The sequence below is a fragment of the Amborella trichopoda genome, chromosome 2, assembly GCF_054954075.1.
Source record: "Amborella trichopoda isolate Santa Cruz 75 chromosome 2, AtrichopodaSantaCruz75HAP2 v2.0, whole genome shotgun sequence".
NCBI classification, from domain to species: domain Eukaryota; kingdom Viridiplantae; phylum Streptophyta; class Magnoliopsida; order Amborellales; family Amborellaceae; genus Amborella; species Amborella trichopoda.
Genome location: NC_142337.1, coordinates 18978841 through 18997874, shown reverse-complemented (window position 1 = coordinate 18997874; position 19034 = coordinate 18978841). Strand labels below are relative to the sequence as shown.

General features: G+C 37.5%; 1 protein-coding gene across 2 annotated transcripts; it reads left to right on the top strand.

The window, feature by feature from the left end:
- The first annotated feature begins 3942 nt into the window (after positions 1-3942).
- Positions 3943-12054, top strand: LOC18445690 (autophagy-related protein 8C-like). Of its 2 annotated transcripts, none has more exons than XM_006855823.4 (6): positions 3943-4034; positions 4160-4215; positions 6652-6707; positions 6809-6861; positions 11520-11638; positions 11725-12054. In XM_006855823.4, exons 2-6 carry the CDS (start codon positions 4179-4181, stop codon positions 11817-11819), a joined length of 360 nt encoding a protein of 119 aa, XP_006855885.1. In that variant the 5' UTR covers positions 3943-4034; positions 4160-4178; the 3' UTR covers positions 11820-12054. The 2 variants fall into 2 exon arrangements, with proteins under 2 accessions (XP_006855885.1, XP_011627600.1); XM_011629298.3 differs by having other exon boundaries at positions 4160-4221.
- Positions 12055-19034: the final 6980 nt, after the last annotated feature.

Below are 19034 nucleotides of genomic sequence, written 5' to 3'. Positions count from 1 at the left end.
TTCTCTCTCTGGGATTGGGCTTCACGACAGTCTCTCTATATTTCTATCTCTCTACCTTGACAATCGTACCCCTGCGTTTAAGCTTAAGTTGTCAAAGGGGATTTTTTGTTTTAATGGCCACCATCGCAATGTCATTTATGGTCGTGACCATTAATGTCCTGTGCACATTCCAGCATCAATGTATGAGCCAATCCTTAGCAAAGTTTCGACCTACCTGGGCACTTTGTTGCAAAATTTGACTGTTCAGGGATGCCACACACAAGAACTTGGGACTAATTCGAAGAGGAAAGTCCATGCGAAAGTCGACAAGGTCGGGGCAGTTGTTCGATACTAGTCACCCTTACTTATCCCAATGAACTACAGTGGATGGCTAGTCTTAGCCACGATCTTAAAAGATGCAGCTCGTAGCTCCCTGATCAAGGCACCATTCACAAGCCTGAAGCCAATTCAAATGATGAGGGCCGATCCCCACAATATGGCCAGCCGACAAGCTTATTAGCAACATTAGGCAGATGCTACGAGTTAACGTTGTCACAGGCTGGAGGCGGAGATCAACCCAAAGATATTTGCATGTTGAGCACTATGCGTAGAGAGGCAAGATGAGGTTGTCTTACCACGAACCGATTCGTCTCGCTGCTCAGAACCACGAGAGGTGAGCCTTTCATTGTATGGACGTCATTTCCACCGAAGATGCATGAACCAACAATTAGATCTCATTGTGATTCTAGCTTGTTTGAATGATCATGTCTTGCTCATAAGCTGGCAGTTATGACTCATTGCAACCCAACTCACTCGGTTCACCATTTTCTTCAGATAAGCTAGTAGTTAGGGCTCATTGCTACCCTAACTCGCTTAGTTCATCACTCGTTGCTTGTAAGCCGGTGGTTAGGACTCTTTGTGATCCTAACTTGCTCGGTTCGTCATTTTCTTCCCATAAGCCAGCGGTTATGACTCATTGCATCCCTAACACGCTTGGTTCACCATTTTCTGCCCATAAGCCGGTGGTTAGGACTCATTGCGATCTAACTCGCTTGGTTCATCACCAGTTGCTCGTAAGACGACAATTAGAATTCATTACGACCCTAACTCACTCATCTTGGCACCTTTTGCTCATAAGTATGCAGTTAGACCTCATTGCAAGTCTAACTTGTTCAGACCTTCACTTTATGTCAATAAGCAAGTAGTTAGGGCTCATTGCGACCCTAACTCGCTCAATTCGCCATATTTTTCCTATAAGCCAATGATTAGGGTTCATTGTAACCCTAATCTCCTCGGTGTTTGCCCAATAGATACTTATAAAAAACCATATCCCTCGTACTTTGACAAGATACCCTTTCCCTTGTGATATCAATGACCAAAGTTTCCCAAATTTGACGGGCATGGTTCTTCCCATCAGCACTTGGCTCATTTTGTATCAATCTGCGTGGACACCACCAATAGTGAATGCCTCCTGATGTGGCAGGTCATCCAATCATTGTCAGGACCGACATTTACATGGTACTCACAATTATCTCCAGGGTCAATGCTCACCTTGAGACAAATGCAAGAATCATTCGTAGCACGCTTTCACAACACTAAAAGGGATGTCTACTTATTCGAGCTTCTAAATATCAAGTAAAAGGACCACAAACCGGTGCAGCAATACATTGCCTGTTGGCAGAATTTTAGCTTGGGACAAGCCACTCCACTGCTTGAGTTACAAGAGGTGCATATATGCATCAAGAATATGAGGAATGAAATTGCAATGCATCTCCAAGCCTCCAATCCTATAACTTTTAGTCACTTGGTTTTCAGTATCGTAACTATTAGAAGAGATCCTGATAAAGGAAAATTCAAAGCTGGTCAAACTAAGACCTCCATGAGTACCTCAATAGTTTCCCAAGGTGGGAGAGGAAGGAATTAACCTCCTCCCAAGGATTATGACACCTCGCAAACATCAGTACGAGGACAATGAGGGAAAGTGGGAGACAACAAACTTTTTGTGAGCCTCTCGAAAGGAAGTACTCATTTGATAGAGAAGATGTGCCTGAAATACTAGAAACTTTACTTGCAGCTGGGACAATCACGCTCCCTCTGCCGAAGTACCTCGATCAAGTAGGGTAAACTAATCAACTCGACAATTGCGTATATTATCAGATGTTGGGACATGTGGTCAAAGATTGTTCCCCTTGAAAGATATCATTGAGAGTCTCTTCAAGGAGAGAGAGAGAGAGAGAGCCATGTATATTAAAACAAAAGTCTGCACTGTAACAATGCACAAATCGGATGATCTTTACAACAAATTTCTAATTAGTGCACTAATCGACTGATTTGTGCCAATAAGTACAACAAATCAGTCGATTAGTGCATTGAAGAAAAATTTAGAATACATGACCATCGGAATCGGGACAAGTCAAGATCAGCCAGTCACTGATCTCGATTTAGTTGGTCGATTTTTTTAAAATCGGCCGATCTTTTAAACAATGATCAACACCTAGTACCTTAAAACTCTCTCTGCTCTATAATCTTCATAAAAAATCTTCTCTTATAAAAAACAACTATCACCATTATGAAGCATAATATTATCTTCTCAACAATTATCACACTTCTCAAAACCACAATTAAAAAAATAAAATAACTTATTGTTTCATTTAATTAAAACAAAACAAAAGGCAAACTATGAAAGAAAAAGAAAGAGAGAAACTATTATAGGAAAATATTGAAAAAGTTGCTAACCCCAATAATTAATCTATGGCCTAAAATATATAACTCAATTATAAATGCATGGACATTTCCCCAAGTCTATCTTTTCATAAGTTTAATCTCTACATGGGTATTCTTCTCTCTCTACACTTAAGTATTCCTTTAGAATAGATTACCATAAAGGAAGATGTCATTTTTATCTAAAATTAGAAGGAATTTATATGTTTAAGCAAGATAAATATTCAGCTATCTCTCTATTTAATTTCTCTCCATCTCATTCTCTCATATACTCATCACTCTCTTTCTCACATAAATATGGATATCTATTTCTTCTTTCTCTTCATCTTTCTCTCACATACTTATCACTCTCTTTCTCCCCTAAATATGGATACCTATTTCTTCTTTCTCTCATAATTATCTCTCCACATACTCTCTTTCTCTCGCGTCTCTTTCCTTCTCTCTCATGTCTCGTTTTGTCCCCGTACATATGCTCTAGAGATAAGGTCCCTCTTTATTCATGTGGGCGTAATAATGTAGTATAAATAGTATGTTAATATAAATAAATATCTATCTAGAAGAATAACATGCCAAAATATTTCGAGCTAAAAACCCAATCTAGAAGTTTTTTAAGACCCTAAACATTGGGGATGTAAAGTCATTAACCCAAGGGGTGACCTCAATAAAATAAATTTCCATATGAAATTCTTTATATCCTACAAAAAAAAATAATGTATCTAGATTGAATAGAGACCATTTATTTTTTCGAGGGTGAGATCTAAGGTTCATCTAGTGATACTTAGATCAAAATTCCGATAAAAAAATCCTCCAAAGTCTTTTTTGCATAAAAGATAATGTAAGAAAAAAATCCACCGAAGTCTTTCGCATGAAAGAGTAAATGTATGGAATGCTCCTGCGGGAGCATATCATGAACCTTCAAAAAAATTAACATAATATAGTCTAACTTGAATGGCAATTCGATCATGTTATGGAAACCATATATATTTATTTGTGATCCCACATGGCCATGTACATTGATAAAAGCAACAATTATGGGTCCCTTGGAGGTTAGGGAATCCTCTTAGCTCTTCCGTGTGAACCTGGTGAAACATGAATCAAAGTTCAACATTAATAGGGATTTGTATACGTCTATTAATTCAACTAATCCCTTAACCTTAATCATTCCTCACTCTCAAACCCTAAATATTTTATTTCAATTCCTCCTGTATTCCTTATTTATTCCCCCAACCCTCCTTGTTTTGTGAGGCGATCTGATTCCTCGTGTTTTCCTTATTTATTCCCACAACCCTTCGGGCGATCTGCCAAAAATTCCCTTCGCATTCCATCCCCAACTGGTACTCTCTCTCTCTCTCTAGAATTTCTAACGATTTCTCTCTCTTCTCTAGAATTTGTAACGATTTTTTAAGAGTCGATCTGAATGATGTTTATGTTTTCTTATGGTGGGGTGCGCGAATGGCAGATCAACTGAGAGACGTCCCATGGCGAAGAGCTCGTTCAAGCTGGAGCATCCTCTCGGTGGGCGTGAAGTCTCTAACTCTTTTCTCACATTCTGTTCTTTTTTATTTTTCAAATTGGTTTTTTCTTTTTTTGGTTGAGATGGGCTCTGGTTTTATGGTTTGATATTCAATGTTTGTGGAGTTTTTGATGCGTTTGAGTGTTTCCTTTGATTGAGGGCTTTTTTAGGAATTCTTAAATTGGGTCCCTTTTCTCTTTCTTGATTTTCCTGTTCGCTAGATCGTTGCTTTGTGTTCCTGATTTTCATGAATTAATTCTGTGTGTGTGTGTGGGCTCGCGCTTGTGCGTGTGCATGTGTGTGTTTGTGCACGCGGGTGTTGCATGCGTGCGTGCGTGTGTTCCTGGTCAGAATTGTTTATCTACTTGGTACCATTATCGTGGTTAGGTTTTGCTAATAGATAGTCTATGGGGGTGGATTTCAGGGAGATCTTGAGGAGTTTTGATTTAGCGTATTTGAAAATTAAGTAATATTGTAATTGAGTGTATCGTATACTCATTATCAAAGACACATATTCTCCCCACTTCTGATCCTTTTTCTATTTTATTGGGCTGGCCTCTTTGCTCCTCCTTATATGGCTGGCTTTCCAGTTTACTATTTAGAGGCGATATAATTGTGAAAATTGTTGCATTGTTGTTATTTAGTGAGATATTTCCATTAAGACAAGAGTTGAAGACTACTGAGAAAGGTGTTCACAGTTTCATTGGGGAGCCTTATCATACTTTACCTTGTCCATGGTTTTAATACCTGTATTTTTGGACTGGTCTATTTTCAGTCCTAGAAGGTACCTAAGAGGTTGGAACACTAGGCCCAGTTTGGGTGGGCCTAGTAAGTGTCTCTTTGATCACTTTTACTCATGAACTAAAGGAAAACAGGTTTCGTCTAGTGTCTTTAGTTTTGCATTGTTGTTTTGTGGCTTTTCAAATAGACAGGGTTTGGAAATGGAGTGGATCAAACTTCTCGGTGAAATGTTCAGTGACTAGTCATTAGTGTGCAATTTAAAACTGCAGTCATAGAGATGCAATGTATGTAATTCACTTCCTCCACCTTGTGTCATTTGAGAGGGTCATTGATTGCTCTTTACTCTTTAGGTTTCTCATCGATACCTAAATGAGACTAACCAACATTTTGAAAAGCAGCCCACCTCGGCAGCTCTTTCAGGCAGGTTGATGCCCTACATGCCTGGCCTAGGCTGGGTAGGGTGCATAGGGCGTTGCCTAGGCGGGGGTGCCTAGTGTCTTGTTCAAGATTGGCTGCCTTGACCTCAGCATGTGTTGCTGCTGGTGGTGGTGCCTATGCATGCATCTGTGTGAGGGACAGAAAGCGAGAAAGAGGCCAGGGCATTAGGGACAGACATAGTGAGATGCTAAGATGCTGTACTTTTAAATCCTCAACCCTAAAATGGATAAAAGCCATGGAATTGGAGTCTAAACATTTCATCTAGCATTGGAGGTTTTTTGGTCTTTTGTCTCATTAGAACTTGGATGTATCTCTCGCATACACATGCAAATTCATGCCTTATCTCTCTCTTTCTCTCTTGATATGTGTGCCTGGGCACGGATGTGTGTGCGTGCAATCTCTCTCTCTCTTTGTGCATGCGTGCGTGTGATGCTTTCATCTAAATCACTCGGACGTGCAGTTTTACTAACCTTTCTCTTTGATTAAAAAGGTCAGGGTTTCTTAACTAAATTTCTGATAGTGAAAAGAGAAGCTCCTTTTTAATCATTTAAAAAAATTCATTTGTTAGAAACAAAATCACTTATCCAAGAAAACAGACGAATCTTTGCAGCAAAATATCTATTGTTTTGAGGAACTGTTTTATTCTTTCTTATTTATCCAAAATGAATAGATGACTTTTGAATGATAAATTTTTTCTTGAGTAATTTAATTTGGCACAATCAGTTTGCTTCAGTTTCTGAGACTAATCTATTCCACTTTTATATATGGGTGTGGTTTGTATAGAGCCGAGGCTCTAAACAATCAAAGTAAAGCGCACCTTCAAATAGTGTCGAGAAATATGATTTGAATACTGGAAATATTTGTGATAGCCTTAAAATATATTTCCATCTTTAATTATAAAATTTAAAACTTCAGAAATAGTGTAGATTGAGCAGATCTATGAAAACTTGAAAATCTTGAAAATTGACTGTCCAAAAATACGTTACAAGATGCACTATTTCCAAAACTTGAAATAGATTTTTTTCTCATGTCCATGCATCTTGATATCGAGATGATCAATTTAAGGATATTTGGGCATCAAAACAACCTCTTCCAGTGAAATTTATGAGGTGGGCTCTAATTTGATTATTTAGAGCCTTTGCTCTATATATAAACTTGTAAATTGTCAAATTGGTTTTACATTTCTTGAGTTCAAATTTAAGGGGCTTTACATTGTTCAATAGTTCTAAATTTGGAAGTTCAACTTTTTATGTGGCCAGAGAAAAGACATGCAGAAGCAGCCCGTATCAGGGAGAAGTACCCTGATAGAATTCCAGTTAGTATTTCTTCCGATATTTTTGAAGCTTTACTTTTCTGTTCTTATCATTAGCAAATCCTTTCATATACTTATACTCATCTGTTTATTTGCACCCTTAGGTGATTGTGGAGAAGGCTGAAAGAAGTGATATACCAGATATTGATAAGAAGAAGTTCGTTCCTTTCCATAATTACTTTTTATGAACTTGGTTATTTCTCTATCAGATATTATTATGTTATTTTGATGTTTATATGTAATAACGTATATATGGGGAACCTATTGCATTTTGTATTTGTTTTATTTATATAACATTGTAAACAAGAGGCGGAGATCCTTTGAAGACCTCTCGTGATATAATCCGTAGCTGAGTTTTAGGGCATCCAGTGTCTTAACTGTTGTGCAGTTGTAGGCAAGTTGCAATGTTAGGATTCCACTCTCTAAGGTCTATAGTAGGAAACAATCAATTGTAAGTTGAAAGTTGAAGGTTGTTCCCAAGGTAATCTGGAAATGGCAAGCATAGGTTGAGTCACAAGGGATGACATGGGAGCAATTTTGATATCATAAGTAGGATGTACAGGGGTGTCACCCTACCATAGCTGAGACAAAAGCAACACTTCTTGAGGGAGCTAAAATTAGTGATAAATCATTCATGGGTGTCTTTGGTAGTCAAAGACGATTGTTGGATTGCAATTTGATGGGCATGCGGAGTGACACGCCTGCCTGTTTCTTCACTCTACCACAGCTGAGACAAAAGCAACACTTCTTGAGGGAGCTAAAAGTAGTGATAAATCATTCGTAGGTATCTTTGATAGTCAAAGGTGATTGTTGGATTGCAATTTGATGGGCACGCGGAGGGACACACATGGCTGGAGATTAAGCTATTTCTTCCAGAGGTTATGATTTGTGTGCTAGTTGAACTAGTGTCCATGTCCCTTGCAGTGCCTATGAGGTGATCACTGCATTGGCTGGGAGGTGGTGGGACATCCCTCTTTCTCTATTTATCTTTTTGTTGTTTGGTTATCAAATGCCATTGTAGCATATCTCGCAACAGATGTATTTGTTATTTTCTCGAAGTAATAAAATAATTGTTACCTTCACTAACCACAAAAGAAAAAAGAAGAGAATAGATTGTTGAACATATTCAAAATCTCAGTATTAAGTATGTGTATTATAGTCTATGAGAAGTAGGTTTTTCTTCACTTTGCTGTCATTTTTTTTTTTGTTTAAATGAAATCTTTGTCAGCCAGGCTAGTCTTTTCCCATGTTTTTCAATATATAAGGATATGTCGATTCGAGCTAGGGTTTCGGGCATATCTTTCTGCAGGTTTTGTTTTAGAAAATATGATCGAAATCATGTTATAAAGACAAAAAGTGGGATGGTTGGAAAGTTCTGAATCTTTAATTGAGACCTGCTTTTCCAATGTGGCCTGATTAACTGATAATGAAATGTATGCAGCCCAGAGTGAGTGCACTTTCTTAATTAACATGCAATGTACTTTCACAGTAGTCTGATCCCATTGTCATCTTCGTGTCACTCACAAATTTGACAATATTCAATTTGTAATATTTGAACTTGGGCATGGTATTCTTGGAATCTATAATTTGCACTGGTGTTGAACTGCTTAAAGATATTTGTTTTGTATTGTTCATGTTGCAATAAATCAAGGGAGCATCTTCTATTTGTTCTTCATCTGATGTGGGTACTTATTTTATGGATAGCACAGAAATTATTTGGGGATGTTCTTGTGATATGATTTTAGATGTGGTATATGAGATACTTTGGCCCTTAAATAACAACGGGGATTCTATGTATGCCAATATGCATGCCAATACAATTGGATAAGTTAGGAATGTGGACTGTGATCTACAAAAAAGTCCATACTTGAAATGGTCATCTCCTTATTTGTTAAATCAAATGGACTTATGTTCTGTAATTTTCCCAAATAAATAAATAGCAGTCAAGATATGAAGGATTCCTCCATTTGCTTTTATTGTCTTAGTGAACTCATGTCAACCATGTGTTGGTTTTTTGCTTTTTGGAGCAATTCCATATATGCTAGGTTCATTTCAATGTTTTGATTCATCTTACCTCTCAAAAAGGATTTTATTTTTCTCCCTGATAAATGCCCATAAAAGATTTAGACTTTATCTACGAGGAAATCCTGTGTCTACAAATCCCATCACCTTTTCTGAAATCCAGACATAAAGTCTAGTATATCGAAATCTTTGGCAAAGTTAGGCACCCTAAAATTGACGTCATCTTAGCCATAGGACTTTCTCTAATCTTTGGCAGTCAAGTTAGGTGCCCTTTGGTGAAAATCAGTTTTGTCTCTCTGCTTGAGAGAAATAAAAAACTTGAGAAAATCACCAGTGTAACCTTTTTCTTGGTGTTTAGTGGAATTGGCCATCTTCTACATGAACGTAGCTTGACATAGCTTCTTTCTTGGAAGTAGCGAACCATGTTAATCTGGTCGTTCTTTTTGATGTAGGAGAAAGAGAATGAAAACAGAACTCCAAAGACATAGGTAAATAGAGATTACTCCCTCTCTCTAGGTCTGGTATGGAATCCACCCCAAAGTTTGAGAGTAATCTTTTATCTTTGGGGGTGGACTCCCTCTCTTTAGGCCTGCAATGGAGACCACCCTAAAAATGATCTTTTCGCGCTGCCCCAAAAAATCTCAATTCAACTTCCATATTTTTAGAAAACACAATATATTATACACTTACAAGAAAAATCTCTAACAGCTAACTTGAATCTTAGTCACTATTCAATCCTAGCCCTTCATCTTGCACAACATTAGCTATGAAAAAGATACCCCTATAATTTCGACAAAAAATAGTAAAGACATTAAATTTGGACTTCAAGAAACCAGAAAGTAAAACCCTAACTACATCATTCTCCTGGTGTTAGGGGAAGCCTGACCTCGTTATTGTTGAGTACAATGCACCCTTCAGTGGCTTGTCAGTAGTTAGTGATGGAGATCTGTTGTTTTTCATGGCAGTTTCTCCTCTTCAATCAATGAATTGACAAAACAGTTAATATCGAACTTGCAGTGGAACTCTGGGGTTTCAAGCATAATCTAATTTCTCTTTCTTGCTGAACCACGTTTTCTCCATACTATACAATTGGATCAGGTATTGGAATATTTTGTGGTTTTTCATTCATGCTTGGATTAGATGTTGGATGTTCCTCATCTTCATGGCATTCTTCTTGAATGTACTTCTTGAATATGTTGAGTATTTATGTGGTGCAATCATTGGTTATACTTCCAGCTTCCAAAGCAAAGTATATGTGGCCACAACGGTGTTGAACAAGTTATATGCTTTAAGAGGGTCTTGTGAGTGAACTTGGGAGGACTTGGGATAATGTGCCATATGTTTAGACTAAGTTTACAATACAAGACTCAGCATATAGTTGTCAATTGGCATTTCATTCATGATAATTTGTTGAAAAAGGTATTGTTGGTTGTGAAGATTGATGCCAAAAAGAATATTGCGGACTTGCTGACCAAGTCTCTCAGTGGAGAAGTTCAAACCACACTTCACATACTAATATCTTATGGGTTCTTTATACCTTTTCTCAACTCACCACCAAAATATATATATTAAAAATTATTGAATTTGCTAGGCTTTAAATATATTGGTTTAAAAATCAGATTTATGGTGTTGTCAACTACCTGTATCTTGTTCGTGTTCCGAATATCGTCTAGGCAATATTGTTGTTTTCTACTAAGCATTCTTGTTTGAATGAATTGAAAAAAACTGTCCGTATGGCAACCTCTGACCACAATTGGCACAAGTGGCTTGCTTTGAAGGGAGTTTTGAAATTAATTCGATATCAAAAGGCAAAGTTTAAATTATACATTTCTCAGGGGCTGTCTGTTTGATAGCCTTAATTGGTGATTGGTGCAATTGTTCTTTAACAAATCTGATTTGTCTTTCTGTGGTTTGATACTTTCTACTGATTTTATATTGTGTTTCCTCTTATATTTTCTCAAATAGTAGGGTCTGTTTGTCTCATAAGTTTGTTTAAGCCATAAGGTATTTGTATTTGTCAATTATGAAATGAAAGAAATTTATTATTTGGGTCAAAGTTTTGGTTTCAAATGTGGTCTCTCCATGGTGATATGCTTAATCCTCTTGCCTATAGCTTAATCCCCCAACCTCTCTCTCTTTTGGACGGTCATGATGGTGCACAGGTCGCCAATAGTGCGACTCTATGTGCAGCGCCCAATTAAACAGGGTTTTTGGTGTGGGGCCGATAAGCAACATTGTATCAGCTTTTACCTGTATGGTGAACACTCTTTTTAGGTATAAGAACAAAGCTATATAAAATTGCTATTTGATGTGATAGTGTTAGTACATAATCTCTGGGAATGTTGCGAAACTTGTTAATAGTGTTTTGCACCCAATATATCTGACCACGTTCATAAGATTAGAAATAACCTGCTGAGATGGTAATGTGACATATTGACTGCCTGTAACGCTATTGTTGGGTCTCCCATAATCTATATTTAGTTTGCATTGAGCTTTCTGAATTCTATTCAAGTTTCTCTCTTTTTTATTTCCTTAGTAGGGTGGCTGTGCGCTGTAGGCTTGAATCCATTCCTTTCAATATGCAATATTCTTTTTCCACTTGGTTAAACTTTCTTTTAATCATGCACATTGGTCCTGGTTTCAAATACCATTCATGTCAGGTCAAGTGATTACTGAGGTGGTAGTTAAAACTGTCTTTCTTTCTGCCTTTTTGGTAATGTTTGTGTTTCCCTTAGAATTGTGTTTTGGAATCTATAATAAACGGGGAGCAAATTATTTTTTGAACAAATGCAGGTATCTGGTTCCTGCAGATCTAACAGTGGGGCAGTTTGTGTATGTTGTGAGGAAACGTATAAAATTAAGTGCTGAGAAAGCCATATTCATCTTTGTGAAGAATGTATTGCCTCCCACAGGTGAATCATGAGCTGCAATGGAATATTCACTTGTGTAACCTATGTGTGCGTTTTTTGGATTTACGTTTTTCTTTCGATGTTTGCAGCTGCTATGATGTCAGCCATTTACGAGGAGCACAAGGATGAAGATGGTTTCCTGTACATGACATACAGTGGCGAGAACACGTTTGGAGCCCTCTAGATGGAGAATCCTCTCTCTTTCTCTTGCATGTGCACTCTCTCTCTCTCTCTCTGGCACTGTAGATAAAAAATGTATATCCTCTAAGGACGATCCATCGTTCTTCATGGTTTCATACTTTAAACTTGCACTTTATCTGCTGATGAATTACTCTTAAACATGGAAATACTTGGATTGTTGGATGATGAACAAGTGATTTAACATCTCATTTGTGATGCATGGTGGCTTATTTGTTGCATCAGTGGTTCTATGCTTTCTATTACTGCTGTGATTTGTAGATGTAGATTGCAGAAACCCTTTTTCTACAGCCCTCATCTACTACATGGTTGCATTTATTACCTGTCATGGTTGCATTCCTTTACATGGCATTCAACTGATTGCCTAAATAAATAGACATGCATGCTCTCGGTGTGTATTCATCGTACAAATATGGATGTCACATGTAATCTCTATGATCTTAGCATGGATTTGTTGCATAAATTGTGCTTTTCTATATTTTTCCATATTGTTATGCAAATCATTATTCAATCGAGCATATCTTTTGAGACTTGTGAGATGCTACTTCCTTTAACAAGGGCTCCCAATCTCTACACAGATAATTTGAACAGAGTGAATTTTAAGAACAATGAAAACATAGAAGAAGCTACAGTTCCACAATCACAGAAAACCAAAAATAAGGTGGATGTTGACTTTTGTGTTTACTTTGAAGTCATTTTCATGTGATACTGTGTTCTCACCCACTAGGCTGAGAGTCCATCCCTTCACCTTCGGAGTTGTCTTCGTTTCTTGCTCCATGCTTCTAGATGCAGCAGCCTTTGGTTTGGCCCCCATCTACTTCTTACACTGCTTTTCCTCCTTTCCTGTCGGTAACTTTTTCTTGTCTCTGTTTCCTGTGGCATTTGACCAGCTGTTGTCTCTGTTTCCTGTGGCATTGGATCAGTTTGTTTTGTTTGATGCTGCCATTCCTGTGTGTCAATGAAATGTCACCGTATTGTACTAGATATAGCGAACTTTAGCCAGGTTCTTTTTGCCTGTGGCATTTGACCAGCTGTTGTCTCTGTTTCCTGTGGCATTGGATCAGTTTGTTTTGTTTGATGCTGCCGTTCCTGTGTGTCAATGAAATGTCTCCAGAAATCAGATGCCAAAAAGAACCTGGCTAAAGTTCGCTATATCTAGTAGAATACGGTGAATCTGGGTATGTGACTTGCATGCAGTGGATGCTATCCAAACCCAAGACGACCTAAGACAAGATTATTTTAAAATCTTAATTCATTTCTTCAAGCAACCATACCTTACAGGAAAGTACGGTTAGAAGGAAGAAAAAGTGAAAAAAAAGGCAGATTTTAGTCTCTTTTGTTTGGAAATTCCCAAACGACAGGCTGACTTAACCAAAAAAAACCGTCTGATTTTATCTCCCAAACAACTTCATCCTCCAAATTTCTAGGGATGAATACCTATTTTAACATATCCATCAAAGCAAGGTAACTTGAGTAAATGTTATCATTAATTCTATTATAGAGGAACTAAATATTCAACACGCTATCATTCCCCGAAATTCAACAACTTCATAAATCTTTGCATTAGGGTGCAACATTTTTTCAAAAACCTCAGGAAAAACCACTCCTATCAGTGCCGAAAGGAGACCTGGTAGCCATCACCAATAGACCACCGAATATTTATATGAAGTAGCGGTTTACAAAGAAAGATAGCCCTCCAAAAAACAGAATGATTGACAACCTCTACCACCGCGAATCCACCAGCCATGTCTATTATTTCTTTATTTCTGGTAAAACACTTGACACCACAATTGATATTTAAAGTTAAAGACTTCGCCACAGCTACTTACATAGCAAAGCTTGGTTGGCCAGCCCTACCTTTCTAATACCCAAACTACCTTTATTCTTAAGGGTACAAACTCTATACCAACAGAGGAGATGGTATTTCCTAGCCTCACCATACGATCCTCATAAAAAATCTCTCATCATTTTTCTATTTTGTTGATAATAGAAGATGGCATTTTTATTACTGACATTTGACAGATGGGTGGATTGGCCAAGCAAGAACTTAAAAGAGTGATTTTGCCCCAAGAAAAAGGTATTTTGGTTTCCAAACGTCTAACTTCCGTTGAACCCGTTGCAGCACTTTGTCCCAAAGCGAAATGGGTTTCCTCTCGATAGAAATCAGAAGCCCCAAATAGGCAAAAGGAAAGGATCCTACTGAACAGCTTATAGCCTTAGCTAAATCCTTTACCAATAGCTCACTGCAATTTATACCAAAGAGAGAAGTCTTGTCAAAGTTAACTTTTAGCCCCACAACTACCTCACAACAACTCAAGAAATGAGCAATATTAGAGACTTGAACAATATTTGCCTGGCAAAAAATAATGTTATCATCATATTGGAGATGAAACACACTAAGATTGTTATCCCGTACAGGAAAGCCAACAAAATTGTCTGCACTCTCCACATTCTTAATCAACAGACTAAAGCATTCAACATAGATAGTAAAGAGAAAAGGCGACAAAGTATCACCTTGACGTAATCCCCTTGAAGCCTTAAAAAAACCCTTGGGGCTACTATTGATATGAATTGAAAAATGAGCACACTCGAAGATCCAGCTCCTCCATCTTTCACCAAAGCCGATTTTTCAATATTTCCAACAAAATACCTCATTCTACTCTATCATAAGACTTCTCTACATCCAGTTTAATTACTACCCCTGGTAGTTGACTTATCAATCTCGAATGAATATACTCTTGTGCCACCAACACACTATCTGTAATAATTCGATATTGGACAAAAGTTGATTGAGGACCAGAAATAATCAAAGGGAGAACCCTTTTAAGCCTCTCAGCCAAAATTTTGGCAACAATTTTATACAAACCCGTGAGAAGGCTTATGGGTTTAATATCAGACATAACCAAAATCGAGGACTTCTTTGGAATAAGAGCAATGAAAGTTGAGTTTACACCTTTGAAAAGTTCTCCCTCAGCATAAATCCACGGATCATTTCCAAGAGTTCCACTTTCATGAAAAAAGAATAGAAGGAAGCCATATGGCCCAGGAGCTTTATTACTCGTGAGTGAGAAAACTGTATTTTTAAATTCTTCCATGGATACCACAGCTTCCACATGGGTAGTATCACTCGATGGAAGAACTTTAAAGGGACTCTATCAAGTTTAGGGGTAAATTTCACTGCTGAAGAAATTCCTTTTTAAAATGAGCAATGATCTCATTATGCCTACCATCACAATCATCTTCATTTATACCGTGTAAGGATAGGTCAGAAATATCATTTTGATGTCTCCTAACACTAGTAATGGCATGGAAATAATTCATATTGAAGTCACCCTCCTTAAGCCATTTGGTCCTACACCTCTTCCTCCAATAGATTTCCTCCATTCTAAGAAGGTCATTAAGGTCTTTGATTTTAACATCTCTATCATTCATCATATCCTCTGTAAATATTTCATTTATTTGAGAATAAACATCAATCGATTCTATACCTTAGAGTACCTCTTCAATTTTGGCCCTAACATTAAATCTATTTTTTTTCTTCCATAGAATCAATTTCTGTTTAATATTTAATCAGTTTCTTATGCAATTGGAAGTCTATAGAACCATAGGTGATAGTGTTCACCCAAGTAGCCTTAAGAATCCAAAGAGGAGGACGACCCACTGCTCACATCGATCAGTGAGTCTTCAGCAGAATTAGTTGGTCTGACTTGAGCTCCTCCAATTGAAACTACCTCACGCAACAATTCTAGCTGAAGACCATATAGGTTTCAAAGAAACTTTAACTTTCATCTTCCCGACATTGTTAACGGGGTCTTATGTGACCCAGAGTCACTAACTGGAGCCTTTGCCTTAGACTCCTCGGCCAAATTCCAGGCTTTTTTGGCACTTCAAAATATATCCCCATGTCATTTAACATTTTCGCTACCTTACTTTCCTCCTCTTCTTCTTCCATCCCATTTCGATTTGCGTCATCCCCAAGAGACAAGAGCAAAAGAAGATCCACCTCCAGCTGAATGTTGAGAGGGACTTAGTCATCAACCTTCACAAGTGCACCCTGAGCATCAAATTAGTCTTCCTGCTCCATCTCATCCGTCAGTAAAAGATTTGTGGCCAAATCCTCAAGGGGCATCACATAAGAATCAACTTGGTCCTCTAATTGCTCCATGTTAGCATCAAAGACGGGGATGATAGCAAAGGATGAACCTCCAGGGGATCAAACATCGGCTTGGGAGTGGCTGGAGGCCCCGTTCTCATTGCCCGTCTAAACGGCAGAAGTTTAATCCTCTCCCTAAGAAGAAGAAGAAACAACAACCAGAGAACTTTTAGGTATTCTTTGTGGCTTAGGAGATCCAACTTAGTAAGAAGTAAAACTTCTCCCAACAAGCAACCTTTAAGCAAAGAGGGGTCTTCAATCTCCCGATCCTCTTTCCTTGATGAGAGAAGCACAACTTTCAAGGAGAGCTCCACCTGGTTGATAGGGAAGGCAACTTCCAAACACAGTGGTGCACTTTCCAAAAAAATATCCTTTCTTTCTCAAGATTTCACATGAGTGCCATCTGTGTTATCTACACCGCCACGCCCAATACACAAAGAGTTTTGAGGCAAGATCTCGAAGAGGTAGACCATAGGAGAACACTCAGGAAGCCTTAGATCACTCCCATCCATCCCAACTCTGCAATCTGAGGTTGAAGGACCATTCATCCTCCTATTCAAAATAACCGCCGATCCCCCATTAGTAGGCACAATCTTCTCACAAATCGAAACAGCTCCCCCCGTAGAAGAAGAGGGAATATCAGTCAACCCAGATTTTCAAACTGAAGCTTCCATATTTAAAGGACAAAAATCAGCAGTAAAATCTGGCAACCTCCTCACTAGAGCCGAATGTTTTTTCAAATTTGAAATAGGAAATTTTAAAAATTGACCATTTTTTCTTTTCTGATGATGACGCTGATTCCGGCAATGGCCACTGGAATTCCCAGTTTCTATCGAATTGAGCGCAACTCCAAGTTGCCTTTTTTAGGCTCTTTTCGATTCGCTCGCCCACATTCCATCACATGCTCATTGCCATAGCATCTCCCATTGGGATGACTGTCCCATCATCCTCTGAAACCAGTGGTTTAAGAAACAAATTGATGCCCCGGATCGAGCATCCCAAAAACCCATCTTGATCGGGGAATCAGCGATCCAGATCGTGAATCGGCCGAATCAGTTTAATTAAACCTTAAAAAAATCCAAAAAAATTATTAAAATTCATTATAAATATTATTTTTTAGGAATCCAATAAAAAATGAAAGTACTCCATTAAAAACTTTCATTTTTTTACATCAATATGCTAATATTGAGATTTTTTTCCCTGTATGAACTACTGTTAATTATTATATTATAGCAAACATGATTAAAAAAGTATCAAAAAATATTTCCTTATCATATGATTAAAAATAAAAATAAACCCCCAATAAATTCTATTGTTATGATATTAAAATATTTAAAAAATCTTTATCCAAAAAAATGAAAATAGAGATCAAAATTCAAAAAAAAAAAAAAGAAAAAAAGAAAAAAACAACCTATCGACAACATGCACAATAGTTACAAAAATAAAAAATAAAAAAATCACATATGGAAATAAAATATATCAAAAAAACCATTTTAATAATAAATAGCAAAAACTTTTACATGAAAGTTTTTTAATTTGGCACTCTAAGTAAGTCATTTAATTAGAGAAATATGTTGATGAGGCTCATTGAGTATGACAAGCTAATTTGAAAACGTGATATGTTAATATTTATAAATTAATTGACACATTCATTAATATTATTAAACTAATTAACATGCTCATTAATTCATTTTTTAATTCATTTTTTAAAACATGATTAAAAAAACTAAAACCGTTTATAAATTTTAATATTATGACCCTGAAAATTAGAAAATAAAGATATTAAAATTCAAAAAATAAAAAATGCCATGTTCATTTCCCTATACTCAATTTATTGTTTTAAAAAAAAAAGAAAAAAAAAAGTGGCATGGAGTAGAAAAACAAACTAAAAAGAGGAAACTATTTTGTAGAAATGTAGTTATAGAACATCGAAATAAGCAGCATACTAAATTTTTGAATAGTTTTGAGATCCAAGAATTGTCCCACATCTAAAAATGGGAGGGCAAAATGACCATATAAAACCCATGATTTTCCTCGCGTGATTGGTGAGTTATAGAAAGCACAGGGAGGCTCCTGCTGTTCTTAGCGTTAGTGGTTAGTGGAGTAAGGCGTGTCGTGTATGGTTGTAGGTAAAACGATGTAAGTAATTGAGGCGTGTCGTGTATGGTTGTAGGTAAAACGATGTAAGCAATGATGTACGAATGATGGGAGTGCGACTTCCAATTCGGGCGAGTGCAACTCAACTTGGCGGCCGACTTTTGTGTTGGTGCGTACAATTGTGTCCACTCGTGAATCGTTGAAAACCGATGCATAAAATTGTGTCCGCTCGTGTATCGTTGAGAACCGGCACTCGTCCGATTCATTTTAACGAATCGTTGAAAACCGGTAATTTTTCTTTTGACATGCTCAATTTTTGATATTTCATAAGAACCGGCACTCGTCCGATTCATTTTAAGGCATCTCGTCCGATTTATTTTAACGAATCTTTGAAAACCGGTAATTTTTCTTTTGACATGCTCAATTTTTGATATTTCATAAGAACCGGCACTCGTCCGATTCATTTTAAGGCACTCGTCCGATTTATTTTAACGAATCTTTGAAAACCGGTAATTTTTCTTTTGACATGCTCAATTTTTGATATTTCATAAGAATCGGCACGGGGTGGCCGATTCGTGAATCGTTGAAAACCGGTGCATAAAATTGTGTCCACTCGTGTATCGTTGAGAACCGGCACTCGTCCGATTCATTTTAACGAATCGTTGAAAACCGGTAATTTTTCTTTTGACATGCTCAATTTTTGATATTTCATAAGAATCGGCACGGGGTGGCCGATTCTTGTGTCAATCCAAGCGATTATGGGTCGACTCGCTGTTTTTTAAACCCTTGACTGAATCTATGATAATAAAGTCATTCTTGGCCACTCGGACATGAACTTTTGTAGGAGAACCACACCTTTCGTAATCCAAATCTTAACTTTGATTGAACATCGGTTAGAGCCAATGAACGACATCCAATCCAGATCGTAGTACTCACCATAGCTATTAGCAA